Here is a 17,515-nt window from a genome sequence, read left to right on the forward strand (position 1 = left end):
ATAAACTCACCGAACCTGCAGGACGGGACAGTTGGTACCCGCAGTCCTCGGCGGAGTCCGGCCATGATTTGCTAGACTTGAAAAGCACCTTCCAAACGTCCTTGTGCAAGGAGCCGAAGAACCCTCGCAAGGTTTGGTGCCTAGCCGGATCGAATTCCCATAGATTGCAAGTCCGGTGTTGACAAGGCAGTACCCAGCGGGCTAACATCACCTGGACTACGTTGACAAGTTCAATGTTCTTATCTCCCATATCTTTAACGCGCGTCCGGAGCACCGACAGTTCGTCGGACGAGGAACAGTCCAGGCCTTTCTTACCCAGGATGTAAGCTGCAGAGGGGCGCCAGATCGAAACTCGGGAGAGGCGGCCCATTCCTTGATGCACGGCTTAGTGATGTAAAACCACTGTTGTTGCCACTCCTTGCCAGAATCATTAAAGGTTCCCGTTGGCCATATGATGTTGGGCATCTTGCTCACCAAAGCGCCCCCGCACTCGGCGTGCTCGCCGCCCACCACCTTGGGCTTCACATTGAAAACCTTCAGCCATAAACCGAAGTGTGGCGAAATGTGGAGAAAAGCCTCGCACATGACAATGAATGTCGATATGTTGAGGAAGGAATTAGGGGACAGATCATGAAGATCGATGCCGTAATAATACATGATGCTACGAATGAACGGGTGGAGGGGAAACCCCAGCCCGCGGACAAAGTGAGGGAGGAATACCACCCTCTCGTGGGGTTCTGGAGTGGGGACGATCTGTCCCGCCGTTGGGAGACGGTGGCTGATTTTCTTGGCCAGATACCCGGCCTCCCGAAGCTTTTTGATATCCTTCTCTCGGACGGTAGAGGCCATCCATTTGCCTCCTGCTCCGGATCCGGACACCTTTGGAAGACCTTTTTGTGGGCAGAGAAGGTGAACGCTTGGGCGCTGGAGCCTAAGCAGAAGGGAATGAATTGGGAAGAAGGCGTGGGTGAAAAGAGTGAATCCTTGTCCCTTTATAAGGGCGAAAGAGGCGATGCGCCTCCCCACTCACCCGGTAAAACCTCTTATTCCCCAAGCGCCGTAATTGATGGCGCGGTTGGGTTACCCACATCCGTATTGATGAGAATCCCGTGATGAGGGGACACGATCTCTGCTTCGACAAGACGTGCCAAGGAAACCACCTCACAATATGTGCAGTAGCTGGTTGAGAAAGACGGTTTGAATAAGGACCGGGCCATGGCATGATGTCATGTTGCTAAACATGTCAGCAGATTAGATTTGTGGAAATATTGTTCTCTCTACGGTGGTATGTGGAACTTGTTTTGCAGAGCCGGACACTATCCTTGTGTTCAAAATCTTCTATGGGGTATTCGGAGGAAGAACCCGCCTTGCAATGTCGAAGACAAATCTGTGTGCCGGACTCATCGTCATTGAAGCATGGTTCAGGGGCTACTAAGGGAGTCCTGGATTAGGGGGTCTCCGGACAGCCAGACTATATCCTTTGGCCGGACTGTTGGACTATGAAGATACAAGATTGAAGACTTCGTCCCGTGTCCGGATGGGACTTTCCTTGGCGTGGAAGGCAAGCTTGGCAATACGGATATGTAGATCTCCTCCCTTGTAACCGACTCTGTGTAACCCTAGCCCCCTCCGGTGTCTATATAAACCGGAGGGTTTAGTCCATAGGACAACATACAATCATACCATAGGCTAGCTTCTAGGGTTTAGCCTCTATGATCTCGTGGTAGATCAACTCTTGTAATACTCATATCATCAAGATCAATCAAGCAGGACGTAGGGTATTACCTCCATCAAGAGGGTGCGAACCTGGGTAAACATCGTGTCCCCGCCTCCTGTTACCATCCGCCTTAGACGCACAGTCCGGGACCCCCTACCCGAGATCCGCCGGTTTTGACACTGACATTTGTACTCAGATATTGTTGCTTCCGCTGACTCTTGTGTTTTCAAGCTTATGTATTTGAGCCCTCGAGGCCCCTGGCTTGTAATATAAGGCTTGTATTATTTTAATTTGTGTCTAGAGTTGTGTTGTGATATCTTCCTGTTAGTCCTTGATCTTGATCGTACACATTTGTGTGTATGATTAGTGTACGATTGAATCGAGGGCGTCACAAGTTGGTATCAGAGCCGACTGCCTGTAGGTATCCCCCTTTCCAACACCTTGGCCAAAGTTGAGTCTAGTCACTACAAAAACTTTTACTAACATGGCTGTGTGTCTTACGGGCCCACGTCGCCGTTGGGTGGTATTAGGTTCTTTTACTCCTTGTCTATACTCTGGGATTCTGATCTCTCTTCCATTCGGGTTAAACGAGTTTACTAACTCTAACATTAGGATCCCGTGACCACATTCACTCCAAAGTTGGATAAGCCATAGTTTTTCCTTAGAATAGTATTCTGGATAGTGCACACACTGTCGTGTTGACTACAAAGTGGTATCCAACGTACCTCTTTCATTATGCATGTTTCATCATGAATGATCCTTGTATTTGCAAATGTTTAATGCTGAACTACCCCCTGTTACATGTTAGCAGGATGGTTAGGCCCGCTGGCGTGGCCGTGGTGCCAACAATCCACCACCGCCCCAATTCTTTGATGGAATGATGCAACAATTTGAGCTGAACCGCCAGTTCATGGAAGGAATGATGGCTCAGTTTCCTCGTCCGAACATGAATCAATAGCCAACCCCAGTAACTCTGCAGGACTTCATGCGTCTCAACCCAACTATTTACCGCAGCTCAACTCAACCCCTTGATGCTGATGACTGGCCCCGCGACATCACGTATGAAATGGAGTCTGCTAGTGCGGGCCCTGCTAGCTATGTCACCTTTGCATCTTTCTTTCTGAAGGGTCCCGCTGCTCAATGGTGGGACAGCCACAGGCGTACCCTGTTGGGGAACGTAGTAATTTAAAAAATTTCCTACGCATACGCAAGATCATGGTGATGCACAGCAACGAGAGGGGAGAGTGTTTTCTATGTACCCTCGTAGACCGGAAGCGGAAGCGTTATAACAACGCGGTTGATGTAGTCGTACGTCTTCACGGCCCGACCGATCAAGCACCGAAACTACGGCACCTCCGAGTTTTTGCACACGTTCAGCTTGATGACGATCCCCGGACTCCGATCCAGCAAAGTGTCGGGGATGAGCTCCGTCAGCACGACGGCGTGGTGATGATCTTGATGTTCTACCGTCGCAGGGCTTCGCCTAAGCACCGCTACGATATTATTGAGGATTATGGTGGAGGGGGGCACCGCACACGGCTAAGAGATCAATGATCAATTGTTGTGTCTCTGGGGTGCCCCCCTACCCCCGTATATAAAGGAGTGGAGGAGGGGGCCAGCCAAGGAGGGTGGCGCGCCGAAGGGGGGGAGTCCAACTCCCATCGGGAGTAGGACTCCCCTTTTTCCTATTAGGAGTAGGAGAGGGGAGGAAGAGGAAGGAGGGAGGAAGGAAAGGGGGGCCGGCCCCCCTCCCAATTTCGATTGGGCTTGGGGGGGCGTGCCCCCTCCCTTGCTCCTTTCCCCTCCTTTCCACTAAGGCCCAATAAGGCCCATATACCTCCCGGGGGGTTCCGATAACCTCCCGGTGATCCGGTATTGTCCCAATCTTACCCGGAACCTTTTCGGTGTCCAAATATAGTCGCCCAATATATCGACCTTTATGTCTCGACCATTTCGAGACTCCTCGTCAAGTCCGTGATCACATCCGGGACTCCGAACAACCTTCGGTACATAAAAATATATAAACTCATAATGAAATTGTCATCGTAACGTTAAGTGTGCGGACCCTATGGGTTCGAGAATAATGTAGACATGACCGAGACACGTCTCTGGTTAATAACCAATAGCGGAACCTGGATGCTCATATTGGCTCCTACATATTCTACGAAGATCTTTATCGGTCAGACCACATAACAACATAGGGTGTTCCCTTTGTCATCGGTATGTTACTTGCCCGAGATTCGATCGTCGGTATCTCAATACCTAGTTCAATCTCATTACCGGCAAGTCTCTTTACTCGTTCTGTAATACATCATCTTGCAACTAACTTATTAGTTGCATTGCTTGCAAGGCTTAAGTGATGTGTGTTACCGAGAGGGCCTAGAGATACCTCTCCGACAATCGGAGCGACAAATCCTAATCTCGAAATACGCCAACCCAACATGTACCTTTGGAGACACCTGTAGAGCACCTTTATAATCACCCAGTTATGTTGTGACGTTTGGTAGCACACAAAGTGTTCCTCCGGTAAATGGGAGTTGCATAATCTCATAGTCATAGGAACATGTATAAGTCATGAAGAAAGCAATAGCAACATACTAAACGATCGGGTGCTAAGCTAATGGAATGGGTCATGTCAATCACATCATTCTCCTGATGATGTGATCTCGTTAATCAAATGACAACTCATGTCTATGGTTAGGAAACATAACCATCTTCGATTAACGAGCTAGTCAAGTAGAGGCATACTAGTGAAACTTTGTTTGTCTATGTATTCACACAAGTATTACGTTTCTGGTTAATACAATTCTAGCATGAATAATAAACAGTTATCATGATATAAGGAAATAAATAATAACTTTATTATTGCCTCTAGGGCATATTTCCTTCAGTCTCCCACTTGCACTAGAGTCAATAATCTAGATTACACAGTAATGATTCTAACACCCATGAAGCCTTGGTGGTGATCATGTTTTGCTCGTGGAAGAGGCTTAGTCAATGGGTCTGCTACATTCAGATCCGTATGTATCTTGCAAATCTCTATGTCTCCCACCTGGACTAGATCCCGGATGGAATTGAAGCATCTCTTGATGTGCTTGGTTCTCTTGTGAAATCTGGATTCCTTTGCCAAGGCAATTGCACCAGTATTGTCACAAAAGATTTTCATTGGACCCGATGCACTAGGTATGACACCTAGATCGGATATGAACTCCTTCATCCAGATTCCTTCGTTTGCTGCTTCCGAAGCAGCTATGTACTCCGCTTCACATGTAGATCCCGCCACGACGCTTTGTTTAGAACTGCACCAACTGACAGCTCCACCGTTTAATGTAAATACATATCCGGTTTGCGATTTAGAATCGTCCGGATCAGTGTCAAAGCTTGCATCAACGTAACCATTTACGATGAGCTCTTTGTCACCTCCATATATGAGAAACATATCCTTAGTCCTTTTCAGGTATTTTAGGATGTTCTTGACCGCTGTCCAGTGATCCATTCCTGGATTACTTTGGTACCTCCCTGCTAGACTTATAGCAAGGCACACATCAGGTCTGGTACACAGCATTGCATACATGATAGAGCCTATGGCTGAAGCATAGGGAACATCTTTCATTTTCTCTCTATCTTCTGCAGTGGTCGGGCATTGAGTCTTACTCAACTTCACACCTTGTAACACAGGCAAGAATCCTTTCTTTGCTTGATCCATTTTGAACTTCTTCAAAACTTTGTCAAGGTATGTGCTTTGTGAAAGTCCAATTAAGCGTCTTGATCTATCTCTATAGATCTTAATGCCCAATATGTAAGCAGCTTAACCGAGGTCTTTCATTGAAAAACTCTTATTCAAGTATCCCTTTATGCTATCCAGAAATTCTATATCATTTCCGATTAGCAATATGTCATCCACATATAATATCAGAAATTCTACAGAGCTCCCACTCACATTCTTGTAAATACAGGCTTCTCCAAAAGTCTGTACAAAACCAAATGCTTTGATGACACTATCAAAGCGTTTATTCCAACTCCGAGATGCTTGCACCAGTCCATAAATGGATCGCTGGAGCTTGCACACTTTGTTAGCTCCTTTTGGATCGAAAAATCCTTCCGGCTGCATCATATACAACTCTTCTTCCAGAAATCCATTCAGGAATGCAGTTTTGACATCCATCTGCCAAATTTCATAATCATAAAATGCGGCAATTGCTAACATAATTCGGACAGACTTAAGCATCGCTACGGGTGAGAAGGTATCATCATAGTCAATTCCTTGAACTTGTTGAAAACCTTTTGCGACAAGTCGAGCTTTGTAGACAGTAACATTACCGTCAGCATCAGTCTTCTTCTTGAAGATCCATTTATTTTCAATTGCTTGCCGATCATTGGGCAAGTCAACCAAAGTCCACACTTTGTTCTCATACATGGATCCCATCTCGGATTTCATGGCTTCAAGCCATTTTGTGGAATCTGGGCTCACCATTGCTTCTTCATAGTTCATAGGTTCATCATGATCTAGTAGCATGACTTCCAAAACAGGATTACCATACCACTCTGGTGCGGTCTTACTCTGGTTGATCTACGAGGTTCAATAGTAACTTGTTCTGAAGTTTCATGATCATCATTAGCTTCCTCACTAATTGGTGTAGGTGTCACAGAAACCGGTTTCTGTGATGTACTACTTTCCAATAAGGGAGCAGGTACAGTTACCTCATCAAGTTCTACTTTCCTCCCACTCACTTCTTTCGAGAGAAACTCCTTCTCTAGAAAGGATCCATTCTTAGCAACAAATGTCTTGCCTTCGGATCTGTGATAGAAGGTGTACCCAACAGTCTCCTTCGAGTATCCTATGAAGACACATTTCTCCGATTTCGGTTCGAGCTTATCAGGTTGAAGCTTTTTCACATAAGCATCGCAGCCCCAAACTTTCAGAAATGACAACTTTGGTTTCTTGCCAAACCATAGTTCATAAGGCGTCATCTCAACGGATTTTGATGGTGCCCTATTTAACGTGAATGCGGCCGTCTCTAAAGCATAACCCCAAAACGATAGCGGTAAATCTGTAAGAGACATCATAGATCGCACCATATCAAGTAAAGTACGATTACGACGTTCGGACACACCATTACGCTGTGGTGTTCCGGGTGGCGTGAGTTGCAAAACTATTCTGCATTGTTTCAAATGTAAACCAAACTCGTAACTCAAATATTCTCCTCCACGATCAGATCGTAGAAACTTTATTTTCTTGTTACGATGATTTTCAACTTCACTGTGAAATTCTTTGAACTTTTCAAATGTTTCAGACTTATGTTTCATTAAGTAGATATACCCACATCTGCTTAAATCATCTGTGAAGGTGAGAAAATAACGATATCCGCCACGAGCTTCAACATTCATTGGACCACATACATATGTATGTATGATTTCCAACAAATCTGGTGCTCTCTCCATAGTACCGGAGAACGGCGTTTTAGTCATCTTGCCCATGAGGCACGGTTCGCAAGTACCAAGTGATTCATAATCAAGTGGTTCCAAAAGTCCATCAGTATGGAGTTTCTTCCTGCGCTTTACACTGATATGACCTAAACGGCAGTGCCACAAATAAGTTGCACTATCATTATCAACTCTGCATCTTTTGGCTTCAACATTATGAATATGTGTATCACTACTATCGAGATTCATCAAAAATAGACCACTCTTCAAGGGTGCATGACCATAAAAGATATTACTCATATAAATAGAACAACCATTATTCTTTGATTGAAATGAATAACCGTCTCGCATCAAACAAGATCCAAATATAATGTTCATGCTCAACGCTGGCACCAAATAACAATTATTTAGGTCTAATACTAATCCTGATGGTAGATGTAGAGGTAGCGTGCCGACCACGATCACATCGACTTCGGAACCATTTCCCACGCGCATCGTCACCTCGTCCTTCGCTAGTCTTCGCTTAATCCGTAGTCCCTGTTTCGAGTTGCAAATATTAGCAACAGAACCAGTATCAAATACCCAGGTGCTACTGCGAGCTCTAGTAAGGTACACATCAATAACATGTATATCACATATACCTTTGTTCACCTTGCCATCCTTCTTATCCGCCAAATACTTGGGGCAGTTCCGCTTCCAGTGACCAGTCTGCTTGCAGTAGAAGCACTCAGTTTCAGGCTTAGGTCTAGGTTTGGGTTTCTTCTCTTGAGTAGCAACTTGCTTGCTGTTCTTTTTGAAGTTCCCCTTCTTCTTCCCTTTTCCCTTTTTCTTGAAACTAGTGGTCTTGTTGACCATCAACACTTGATGCTCCTTCTTGATTTCTACCTCCGCAGCTTTTAGCATTGCGAAGAGCTCGGGAATTGTTTTATCCATCCCTTGCATATTATAGTTCATCACGAAGCTCTTGTATCTAGGTGGAAGTGATTGGAGAATTCTATCAATGACGCAATCATCCGGAAGATTAACTCCCAGTTGAATCAAGTGATTATTATACCCAGACATTTTGAGTATATGCTCACTGACAGAACTGTTCTCCTCCATCTTGCAGCTATAGAACTTATTGGAGACTTCATATCTCTCAATACGGGCATTTGCTTGAAATATTAGCTTCAACTCCTGGAACATCTCATATGCTCCATGACGTTCAAAACGTCGTTGAAGATCCGGTTCTAAGCCGTAAAGCATGGCACATTGAACTATCGAGTAGTCATCAGCTTTGCTCTGCCAGACGTTCTTAACGTCGTCAGTTGCATCAGCAGCAGGCCTGGCACCCAGCGGTGCTTCCAGGATGTAATTCTTCTGTGCAGCAATGAGGATAATCCTCAAGTTACGGACCCAGTCCGTATAATTGCTACCATCGTCTTTCAACTTTGCTTTCTCAAGGAACGCATTAAAATTCAACGGAACAACAACACGGGCCATCTATCTACAATCAAACATAAACAAGCAAGATACTATCAAGTACTAAGTTCATGATAAATTTAAGTTCAATTAATCATATTACTTAAGAACTCCCACTTAGAAAGACATCCCTCTAATCTTCTAAGTGATCACGTGATCCAAATCAACTAAACCATAACCGATCATCACGTGAAATGGAGTAGTTTTCAATGGTGAACATCACTATGTTGATCATATCTACTATATGATTCACGCTCGACCTTTCGGTCTCAGTGTTTTGAGGCCATATCTGCATATGCTAGGCTCGTCAAGTTTAACCTGAGTATTCTGTGTGTGCAAAACTGGCTTGCACCTGTTGTAGATGGATCTAGAGCTTATCACACCCGATCATCACGTGGTGTCTGGGCACGACGAACTTTGGCAACGGTGCATACTCAGGGAGAACACTTTTATCTTGAAATTTAGTGAGAGATCATCTTATAATGCTACTGTCAATCAAAGCAAGATAAGATGCATAAAAGATAAACATCGCATGCAATCAATATAAGTGATATGATATGGCCATCATCATCTTGTGCTTGTGATCTCCATCTCTGAAGCATCGTCATGATCACCATCGTCACCGGCGCGACACCTTGATCTCCATCGTAGCATCATTGTCGTCTCGCCAATCTTATGCTTCTACGACTATGGCTACCACTTAGTGATAAAGTAAAGCATTACAGGGCGATTGCATTGCATACAATAAAGAGACAACCATATGGCTCCTGCCAGTTGCTGATAACTTGGTTACAAAACATGATCATCTCATACAATAAAATTTAGGCATCATGCCTTGACCATATCACATCACAACATGCCCTGCAAAAACAAGTTAGACGTCCTCTACTTTGTTTGTTGCAAGTTTTACGTGGCTGCTACGGGCTTAGCAAGAACCAATCTTACCTACGCATCAAAAACCACAATGATAGTTTGTCAAGTTGGTGCTGTTTTAACCTTCGCAAGGACCGGGCGTAGCCACACTCGGTTCAACTAAAGTTGGAGAAACTGACACCCGCCAGCCACCTGTGTGCAAAGCACGTCGGTAGAACCAGTCTCGCGTAAGCGTACGCGTAATGTCGGTCCAGGCCGCTTCATCCAACAATACCGCCGAACCAAAGTATGACATGCTGGTAAGCAGTATGACTTATATCGCCCACAACTCACTTGTGTTCTACTCGTGCATATAACATAAACACATAAAACCTGGGCTCGGATGCCACTGTTGGGGAACGTAGTAATTTAAAAAAATTCCTACGCACATGCAAGATCATGGTGATGCACAGCAACGAGAGGGGAGACTGTTGTCTACGTACCCTCGTAGACCGGAAGCGGAAGCGTTATAACAACGCGGTTGATGTAGTCGTACGTCTTCACGGCCCGACCGATCAAGCACCGAAACTACGACACCTCCAAGTTTTTGCACACGTTCAGCTCGATGACGATCCCCGGACTCCGATCCAGCAAAGTGTCGGGGATGAGTTCCGTCAGCACGACGGCGTGGTGATGATCTTGATGTTCTACCGTCGCAGGGCTTCGCCTAAGCACCGCTACAATATTATTGAGGATTATGGTGGAGGGGGACACCGCACACGGCTAAGAGATCAATGATCAATTGTTGTGTCTCTGGGGTGCCCCCTACCCCCGTATATAAAGGAGTGGAGGAGGGGGCCGGCCAAGGAGGGTGGCGCGCCCAAGGGGGGAGTCCAACTCCCACCGGGAGTAGGACTCCCCTTTTTCCTATTAGGAGTAGGAGAGGGAAGGAAGAGGAAGGAGGGAGGGAGGAAGGAAGGGGGGCGGCCCCCCCTCCCAATTCGGATTGGGCTTGGGGGGCGCGCCCCCTTCCTTGCTCCTTTCCCCTCCTTTCCACTAAGGCCCAATAAGGCCCATATACCTCTCGGGGGGTTCCGATAACCTCCCGGGATCCGGTATTGTCCCAATCTTACCCGGAACCTTTCCGGTGTCCAAATATAGTCGTCCAATATATCAATCTTTATGTCTCGACCATTATGAGACTCCTCGTCAAGTCCATGATCACATCCGGGACTCCGAACAACCTTCGGTACATAAAAATATATAAACTCATAATGAAACTGTCATCGTAAAGTTAAGCGTGCGGACCCTACGGGTTCGAGAACAATGTAGACATGACCGAGACATGTCTCCGGTCAATAACCAATAGCGGAACCTGGATGCTCATATTGGCTCCTACATATTCTACGAAGATCTTTATCGGTCAGGCCGCATAACAACATACGTTGTTCCCTTTGTCATCGGTATGTTACTTGCCCGAGATTTGATCTTCGGTATCTCAATACCTAGTTCAATCTCATTACCGGCAAGTCTCTTTAATCGTTCCATAATACATCATCTTGCAACTAACTTATTAGTTGCATTGCTTGCAAGGCTTAAGTGATGTGTGTTACCGAGAGGGCCCAGAGATACCTCTCCGACAATCGGAGCGACAAATCCTAATCTCGAAATATGCCAACCCAACATGTACCTTTGGAGACACCTGTAGAGCACCTTTATAATCACCCAGTTACGTTGTGACGTTTGGTAACACACAAAGTGTTCCTCCGGTAAACCGGAGTTGCATAATCTCATAGTCATAGGAACATGTATAAGTCATGAAGAAAGCAATAGCAACAAACTAAATGATCAGGTGCTAAGCTAATGGAATGGGTCATGTCAATCACATCATTCTCCTAATGATGTGATCCCGTTAATCAAATGACAACTCATGTCTATGGTTAGGAAACATAACCATCTTCGATTAACGAGCTAGTCAAGTAGAGGCATACTAGTGACACTTTGTTTGTCTATGTATTCACACAAGTATTACGTTTCCGGTTAATACAATTCTAGCATGAATAATAAACATTTATCATGATATAAGGAAATAAATAATAACTTTATTATTGCCTCTAGGGCATATTTCCTTCATACCCTACCTGCGGGAACAGTCATTACTTGGCCGGATTTCCAAGTTGCTTTCCGTGCCCGCTTCAATCTTGAGGGAATCATGGACGGGAAGAAGCGAGAGTTCCGCAACCTCACCCAAGTCAACAATACTGTAGATGCTTACCAGTGGGAATTTCTGGACTTGTCTCGTTATGCTGAAGAAGAGATTGCAACGGATGCTCGTAGGCAAGAAAAGTTCTGTGATGGACTTCACCCTGATATTAAGCTGGCACTGCTCGCTCATGACTTTGCCGACTTCGCCACCTTGGTGAACAAGGCTATTCAGGTTGAGACTGGTCTTCAGGAACACCGGGGATCCCACAGGCGCAGCCATGATGTTGGCTCATCTTCGGGGCCGTCAGCACAGAAGCGTCGGATATGGATTCCCCACAGCTTGTATCATCCAACTGCACCTACACCAAGACAGTCCTATGCTGCTCCGCGTTTGCCTCCTCCACCAACGAGGCAGCCTCTTCCGACTGCACCACCCCAAGCTCCTGCTCCCAATCCCAATGCTGGTCTGTGCTTCAAGTGTGGCCTTCCAGGTCACCGTTCCAGGAACTGCCATCAGAATCAGAATCAGCTGGCTCTGCCTTCTAATGCTCGTGGTATCAATCAACCCCGCAACCACAATGCCAGACCATATGGTCGTGGGCAGGCTAACAACATTGATCTGAATGAAGCTCAAGACCAGCCTTCTACTGTGATGGGTACTCTCCTTGTTAATGCAGTACCAACTGCTATTTTATTCGATACAGGGGCATGGCATTCTTTCATATCAGAAGATTTTGCATTCAGGCATGGTATTAAATATGAAGAGGTGCACATTCCATTAGTGGTAAACACCCCCGCGGGCCAATGTCGGACCACTATGGTTAGCCACGACATCGTCATTGAGATTTAAGGATTAGAGTTTCATGCCTCTCCCATTATCCTAAAGTCTTCCAGTATTGACCTCATTCTAGGAATGGATTGGTTGAAAGCACATACCGCTTCTATGGTTTGTGCCACTAAGACTGTTCACCTCCTACATCCTTCTAGTGAGATAGTAAGCTATCATGCTCGACTTGTTCGAAATGCTGAAGCACGACTTTATGCCTTGAATGCATTGAACGCAGCACCTCTTGAGGGAATCGAAAAGATTCCAGTTGTTTGCGACTTCTTAGATGTCTTTCCAGAAGAACTTCCAGGAATACCTCCTACTCGGGCTATCGAGTTCGTCATCGACTTGAAACCAGGCACCGTTCCTATCGCCAAACGACCCTACAAGATGCCACCTCATGAGCTCCTTGAACTTAAGGAGGAAATCGACAAATCTCTTCGCAAGGGTTTCATTCGTCCAAGTTCCTCAGCTTGGGGAGCACCTTCTCTCTTTGTGAAGAAGGATGGAATGAATCGTTTGGTCCAAGACTATCGTCCTATCAACCAAGCTACAATTCAGAACAAATATCCCCTTCATGATCAACTGGTTGGTTCATCGATATTCTCTAAACTTGACTTGAGGTTGGGTTACCACCAGATCTGTGTTCGTGAAGAGGATATTCCAAAGACCGCTTTCGTCACTCGTTATGGTTCTTACGAGTACACCGTCATGTCTTTTGGCTTGACCAATGCTCCGGCCACATTCTCTCGCCTGATGAACTACATATTCATGGATTACCTCGACAAGTTCGTCGTGGTCTATCTGGATGATATCCTGGTATATTCGAAGAACAAAGAAGAACATGTTAAACATCTTCGACTTGTTCTAGAGAAGCTTCAAGAACATCAACTTTATGCCAAGTATTCCAAGTGCGAATTTTGGTTACCCGAAGTCACCTACCTTGGTCATGTCATCTCCAAGGATGATATTGCCGCCAACCCAGAGCGAGTTCAGGCTATTCTTGATTGGACCCCTCCGAAGACTGTCAAGCAAGTCAGAAGCTTTCTCGGACTAGCCACTTATTGTCGCCGCTTTGTCAAGAACTTCTCCAAGATCGCCAAGCCACTGACCAATCTGCTACACAAAGGCGTTAAGTTCGATTGGATAGACAATTGCCAGGAAAGTTTCCAGACACTGAAGGACAAGCTGACTTATGCCCTAGTGCTTGCTCCCCCTGATTCTCGCAAGGACTTCGTCATCTATTGCGACGCTTCACGACAAGGATTAGGTTGTGTCCTAATGCAAGAGCGCAGAGTGATTGCTTATGCCTCTCGTCAAGTGCGCCCTCACGAAGAGAACTACCCAGTTCATGACCTTGAGCTTGCTGCGGTTATCTATGCACTGAAGCTATGGCGACAGTACCTTCTCGGTAATCATTGAGAGATCTTCACTGATCATCAGAGTCTGAAGTATTTGTTTACTCAGCCAGATCTGAACCTCCATCGGCAGCGATGGATGGAAGCTATTGCTGACTACAACTGCGGTATATCCTATACCCCGGGTAAGGCTAATGTAATGGACGATGCCCTAAGCCGTAAGTCTTATTGCAATAACCACATGGTCTACAAAGCTCAACCCTGCCTTTATGAAGAGCTATGCAAGCTGAACCTTCAACTAGTTCCACAGGGTTCTCTGAATAACCTTGTCTTGGAACCAACTCTTCTAAAAGCAATTAAGTCTGCACAAGCCAAGGATGCTCATGTTGATTTGATGAAAAAGGATCTTGCCTTAGAGAAATCCAGAGATTTCTCACTTGGTGAAGATGGAACCTTATACTTCAGAGATCGTATTGTAGTACCTCGGTTCGAGCTTATGACAGAGAAGGTGATGAAAGAAGTGCATGACACCCCTCTCTCTATTCATCTGGGAAGTACCAAGATGTACTTAGACATTCGTCAGAAATATTGGTGGTCCAAGATGAAGCAAGACATTGCTCGATATATTGAAGAATGTGACGTTTGTCGTCGCGTCAAAGCAAAACATCAGAAACCGGCTGGACTTCTACAACCGCTTCTGATTCCTGAATGGAAGTGGGATAAGATTCAGATGGACTTCGTCACTGGCCTTCCCAAGTCTCAGAAAGGTAACGATGCTATCTTCGTCGTTATCGACCAATTCTCGAAGGTTGCTCACTTTCTGCTAGTCAAGGAGACTATCACTGCTAGTCAATTAGCAAACTTGTACATCTCCCGAATTGTGTCACTCCACGACATTCCGAAGGAGATCAGTTCAGACCGTGGTAGTATATTCACTTCAAAGTTCTGGGATAGTTTCCAAGAGGCAATGGGAACTCATATTACCTGGAGCACTGCTTATCATCCCCAATCCCATGGCCAAGTTGAGCGAGTCAATCAAATTCTTGAAGACATGCTTCGGGCTTGTGTTATTTCTTTCGGCAAGAAGTGGGAAGAATCTCTCCCTTATGCGGAGTTCTCTTATAACAACAACTATCAAGCCAGCTTGAAGATGGCACCCTTTGAAGTGCTTTATGGACGTAAGTGCCGAATCCCTCTGAATTGGTCAGAAACTGGGGAACGAACGCTCATTGGTCCAGACATTATTCAACAAGCTGAAGAGCAGGTTCGCATTGTCCGGCATAATCTCAAGGCGGCCCAGTCTCGCCAGAAGAGCAACTATGACCGGAAACACTAGGTTCAACTTATCAACCTGGTGAACAAGCTTATCTCCGTGTCACTCCTTTGAGAGGCACTCATTGGTTCGGAGTCAAGGGCAAGCTAGCTCCGCGCTACATTGGTCCTTTCCGCATTCTCTCCCGTTGTGGACTGGTGGCTTATCAATTGGAGTTGCCACCTGAGTTCTCTCACGTCCATGACGTCTTCCATGTGCAATGGTTACCAAGTTCCTCAAGGTGCAATGGTCGAATCATACTAAAGATGAAGCCACTTGGGAACGCGAAGATAACCTCTGGGCTGAATACCCCGACCTGTTCCCTTCTACCTCTTAATTCTCGGGACGAGAATTCCTTTTAGAGGAGGAGAGTTGTAACACCTCGGTGTAATGATGCTACAGTAATCCTAGAGATCAAGCTAATCATTTTGCTATAGCAGTGCTTAGCCACTTTAATCAATATTCCATTTCAAATTCCAGTTGAATTCAATTTCAAATTATGAGTAAATTCAAAATTGCTCAACATGAAAACTAAAATGTTCATAATGTGCCAAATAATCCAGAACTAATATTGGTGGTGAACCAACATTTTTGCGAAGGGTTTAAGTGGCCTAAACTTCTTGAAACAGTGACCTAAGCAATAAATTAAATGCCTTTTTAATTTATAAAAATTGCAAACTGTTTCAAAAGCCTCACAATCTTTTTGTGGCAGTGCATAATAATTCTATGAAATTGCTTTGGCCAGTAGCATATTTTTGCAAAGTCAATTGTGGCTATAAGAAAATGCAAAAGCTAATGATATAAAAAAAGAAAAAGAAAAAGAAAAGAAAAGGGAGAGGAAAGAGCAACCCCCCTCCCTGGACCGAACCCACCTGGGTTGGCCCACCTAACCTACCCGAGCCGGCCCAATCACCCCTGTCGTCTTCCCCCTTCCCCACTGTGCGAGCGACCGCGCGCGCGCGTCCCTGCCGGACCCGCCTCGCCGGCAACGCCCGGGCGAGGGGATAAGGCCCCGCGCCTCCCTTCCAGCTCCTGAGTCCTTCCCCACCTACCTCCACCCACTCCCAGAATTCCCTCACCCTCTCCGCCTACGCGTTGCCTCTCCCCTCGTTCTCCATCCACCTCCGAGCGCCATCGCCGCCGCGTCTTCGTAATCTCCACGGCCACTGTGCCTTCGACGCGCCCTGGCCGTGCTCGTCGGCATCGCCGTGGACTGCCGCGTCTTCTGGAGCCGCTGGAAGGAGCCGAGGAGCTCTGCATCGCCGACCACGTCATCACCTTCCACGGGTCGCCGGTGATCCCCTTCTTCCCCGACCACAATCTGCTGCTCCTAAGCGTTCACGGGGCCACCGTGTGCCCGCTAGGTGAGCCTCCGCGTCGCTCCCTTTCCTCTTTTTCATGCTTTAGCATGCTCCATCGCTGTCCCCGCGGAGGTGAGCTCCGCCGCCGCCCTGGCCGCCGCCCGCGTGCCGTACACGCTCCCGAGCCCCAGCGCAAGTCACTGGCGTGCTCCAAGACGCGCGCAGCACCCAGTCGCAGCCCCAACCGGCCCCCCCTAGGCCGCTCATGCCACGTTTCGAACGAGGCCCGAACACCGCCGCCGCCCTCGCCACTCGCCGGCGCCGCTCCGGCCAATTCCGGCGAAACCACCACCACCAGCCGCGCCGCTCACTCCCCGTTCGAACGGGCCCAGCCCCAGCCCCAGAGACCCCCTGTAGGCGAATCCCGGCCTTCTCTGGCGTCGTGTCGCCATAGGAGAGGTCGCAGGAGCCTTCTCCAGCGCCCTGCCGACGTGGCCGATCAGGGCCACACCCCTGGGTCGCTGCCAGCGGGCCCCATGGGCCCCAGTTGACCGGGTTGACCCAGTCAACTGCTGACTGGCAACCCAATACCACTGACGTGCAGGCCCCACCACATAATTAAGCTAATTAAAATATTTTATAATTAAAAGTAATTAGTAAACTAATCTACTAATTAGTTTACTCACTGACACATGGGGCCCACACCCCAAATTAACCCTGTGAGAATAATGAATCCACTGTTAACCCATAGGGGCTGACATGTGGGTCCCTGTGGCCCCACTGGTCAGTTCGACCTGGTCAGGCGTCCTGTTGACTACTGACGTCACAATGATGTCATGTTGACGTAGTATTCCTTTTCTATTAATATAAATAATTCCAGAATATGTTTTAAAACTTGCAAAAATCATAGTAATTAAACCGTAACTCGGATGAAAATGTTTTCTACATGAAAGTTGCTCAGAAAAATCCAACAAATCTGAATACGTGATTCGTTTTCCTGTCAGATGCCTCTATCTATCTGAACATGGAACTTTCCCCCTCTGGTCGTCTATCTGACAC

The 17,515-nt window shown here is 46.6% G+C and overlaps 1 protein-coding gene across 1 annotated transcript; it reads left to right on the forward strand.

The window, feature by feature from the left end:
- The first annotated feature begins 11,666 nt into the window (after positions 1–11,666).
- LOC147960371 (uncharacterized) lies at positions 11,667–12,509 on the forward strand. The gene has a single exon (XM_087533304.1). It carries the CDS (start codon positions 11,667–11,669, stop codon positions 12,507–12,509), a length of 843 nt encoding a protein of 280 aa, XP_087389430.1.
- The last annotated feature ends 5,006 nt before the right edge of the window (positions 12,510–17,515 follow it).

The sequence above is a fragment of the Triticum urartu genome, chromosome 7A (genome assembly GCF_056163025.1).
Source record: "Triticum urartu cultivar PI428250 chromosome 7A, HENAU_Tu73, whole genome shotgun sequence".
Lineage (NCBI taxonomy): Eukaryota > Viridiplantae > Streptophyta > Magnoliopsida > Poales > Poaceae > Triticum > Triticum urartu.

Excerpts from the sequence above, each read along its gene's own strand:
- LOC147960371 (XM_087533304.1), top strand. The coding sequence starts at position 11,667 with ATGGACGGGAAGAAGCGAGAGTTCCGCAACCTCACCCAAGTCAACAAT.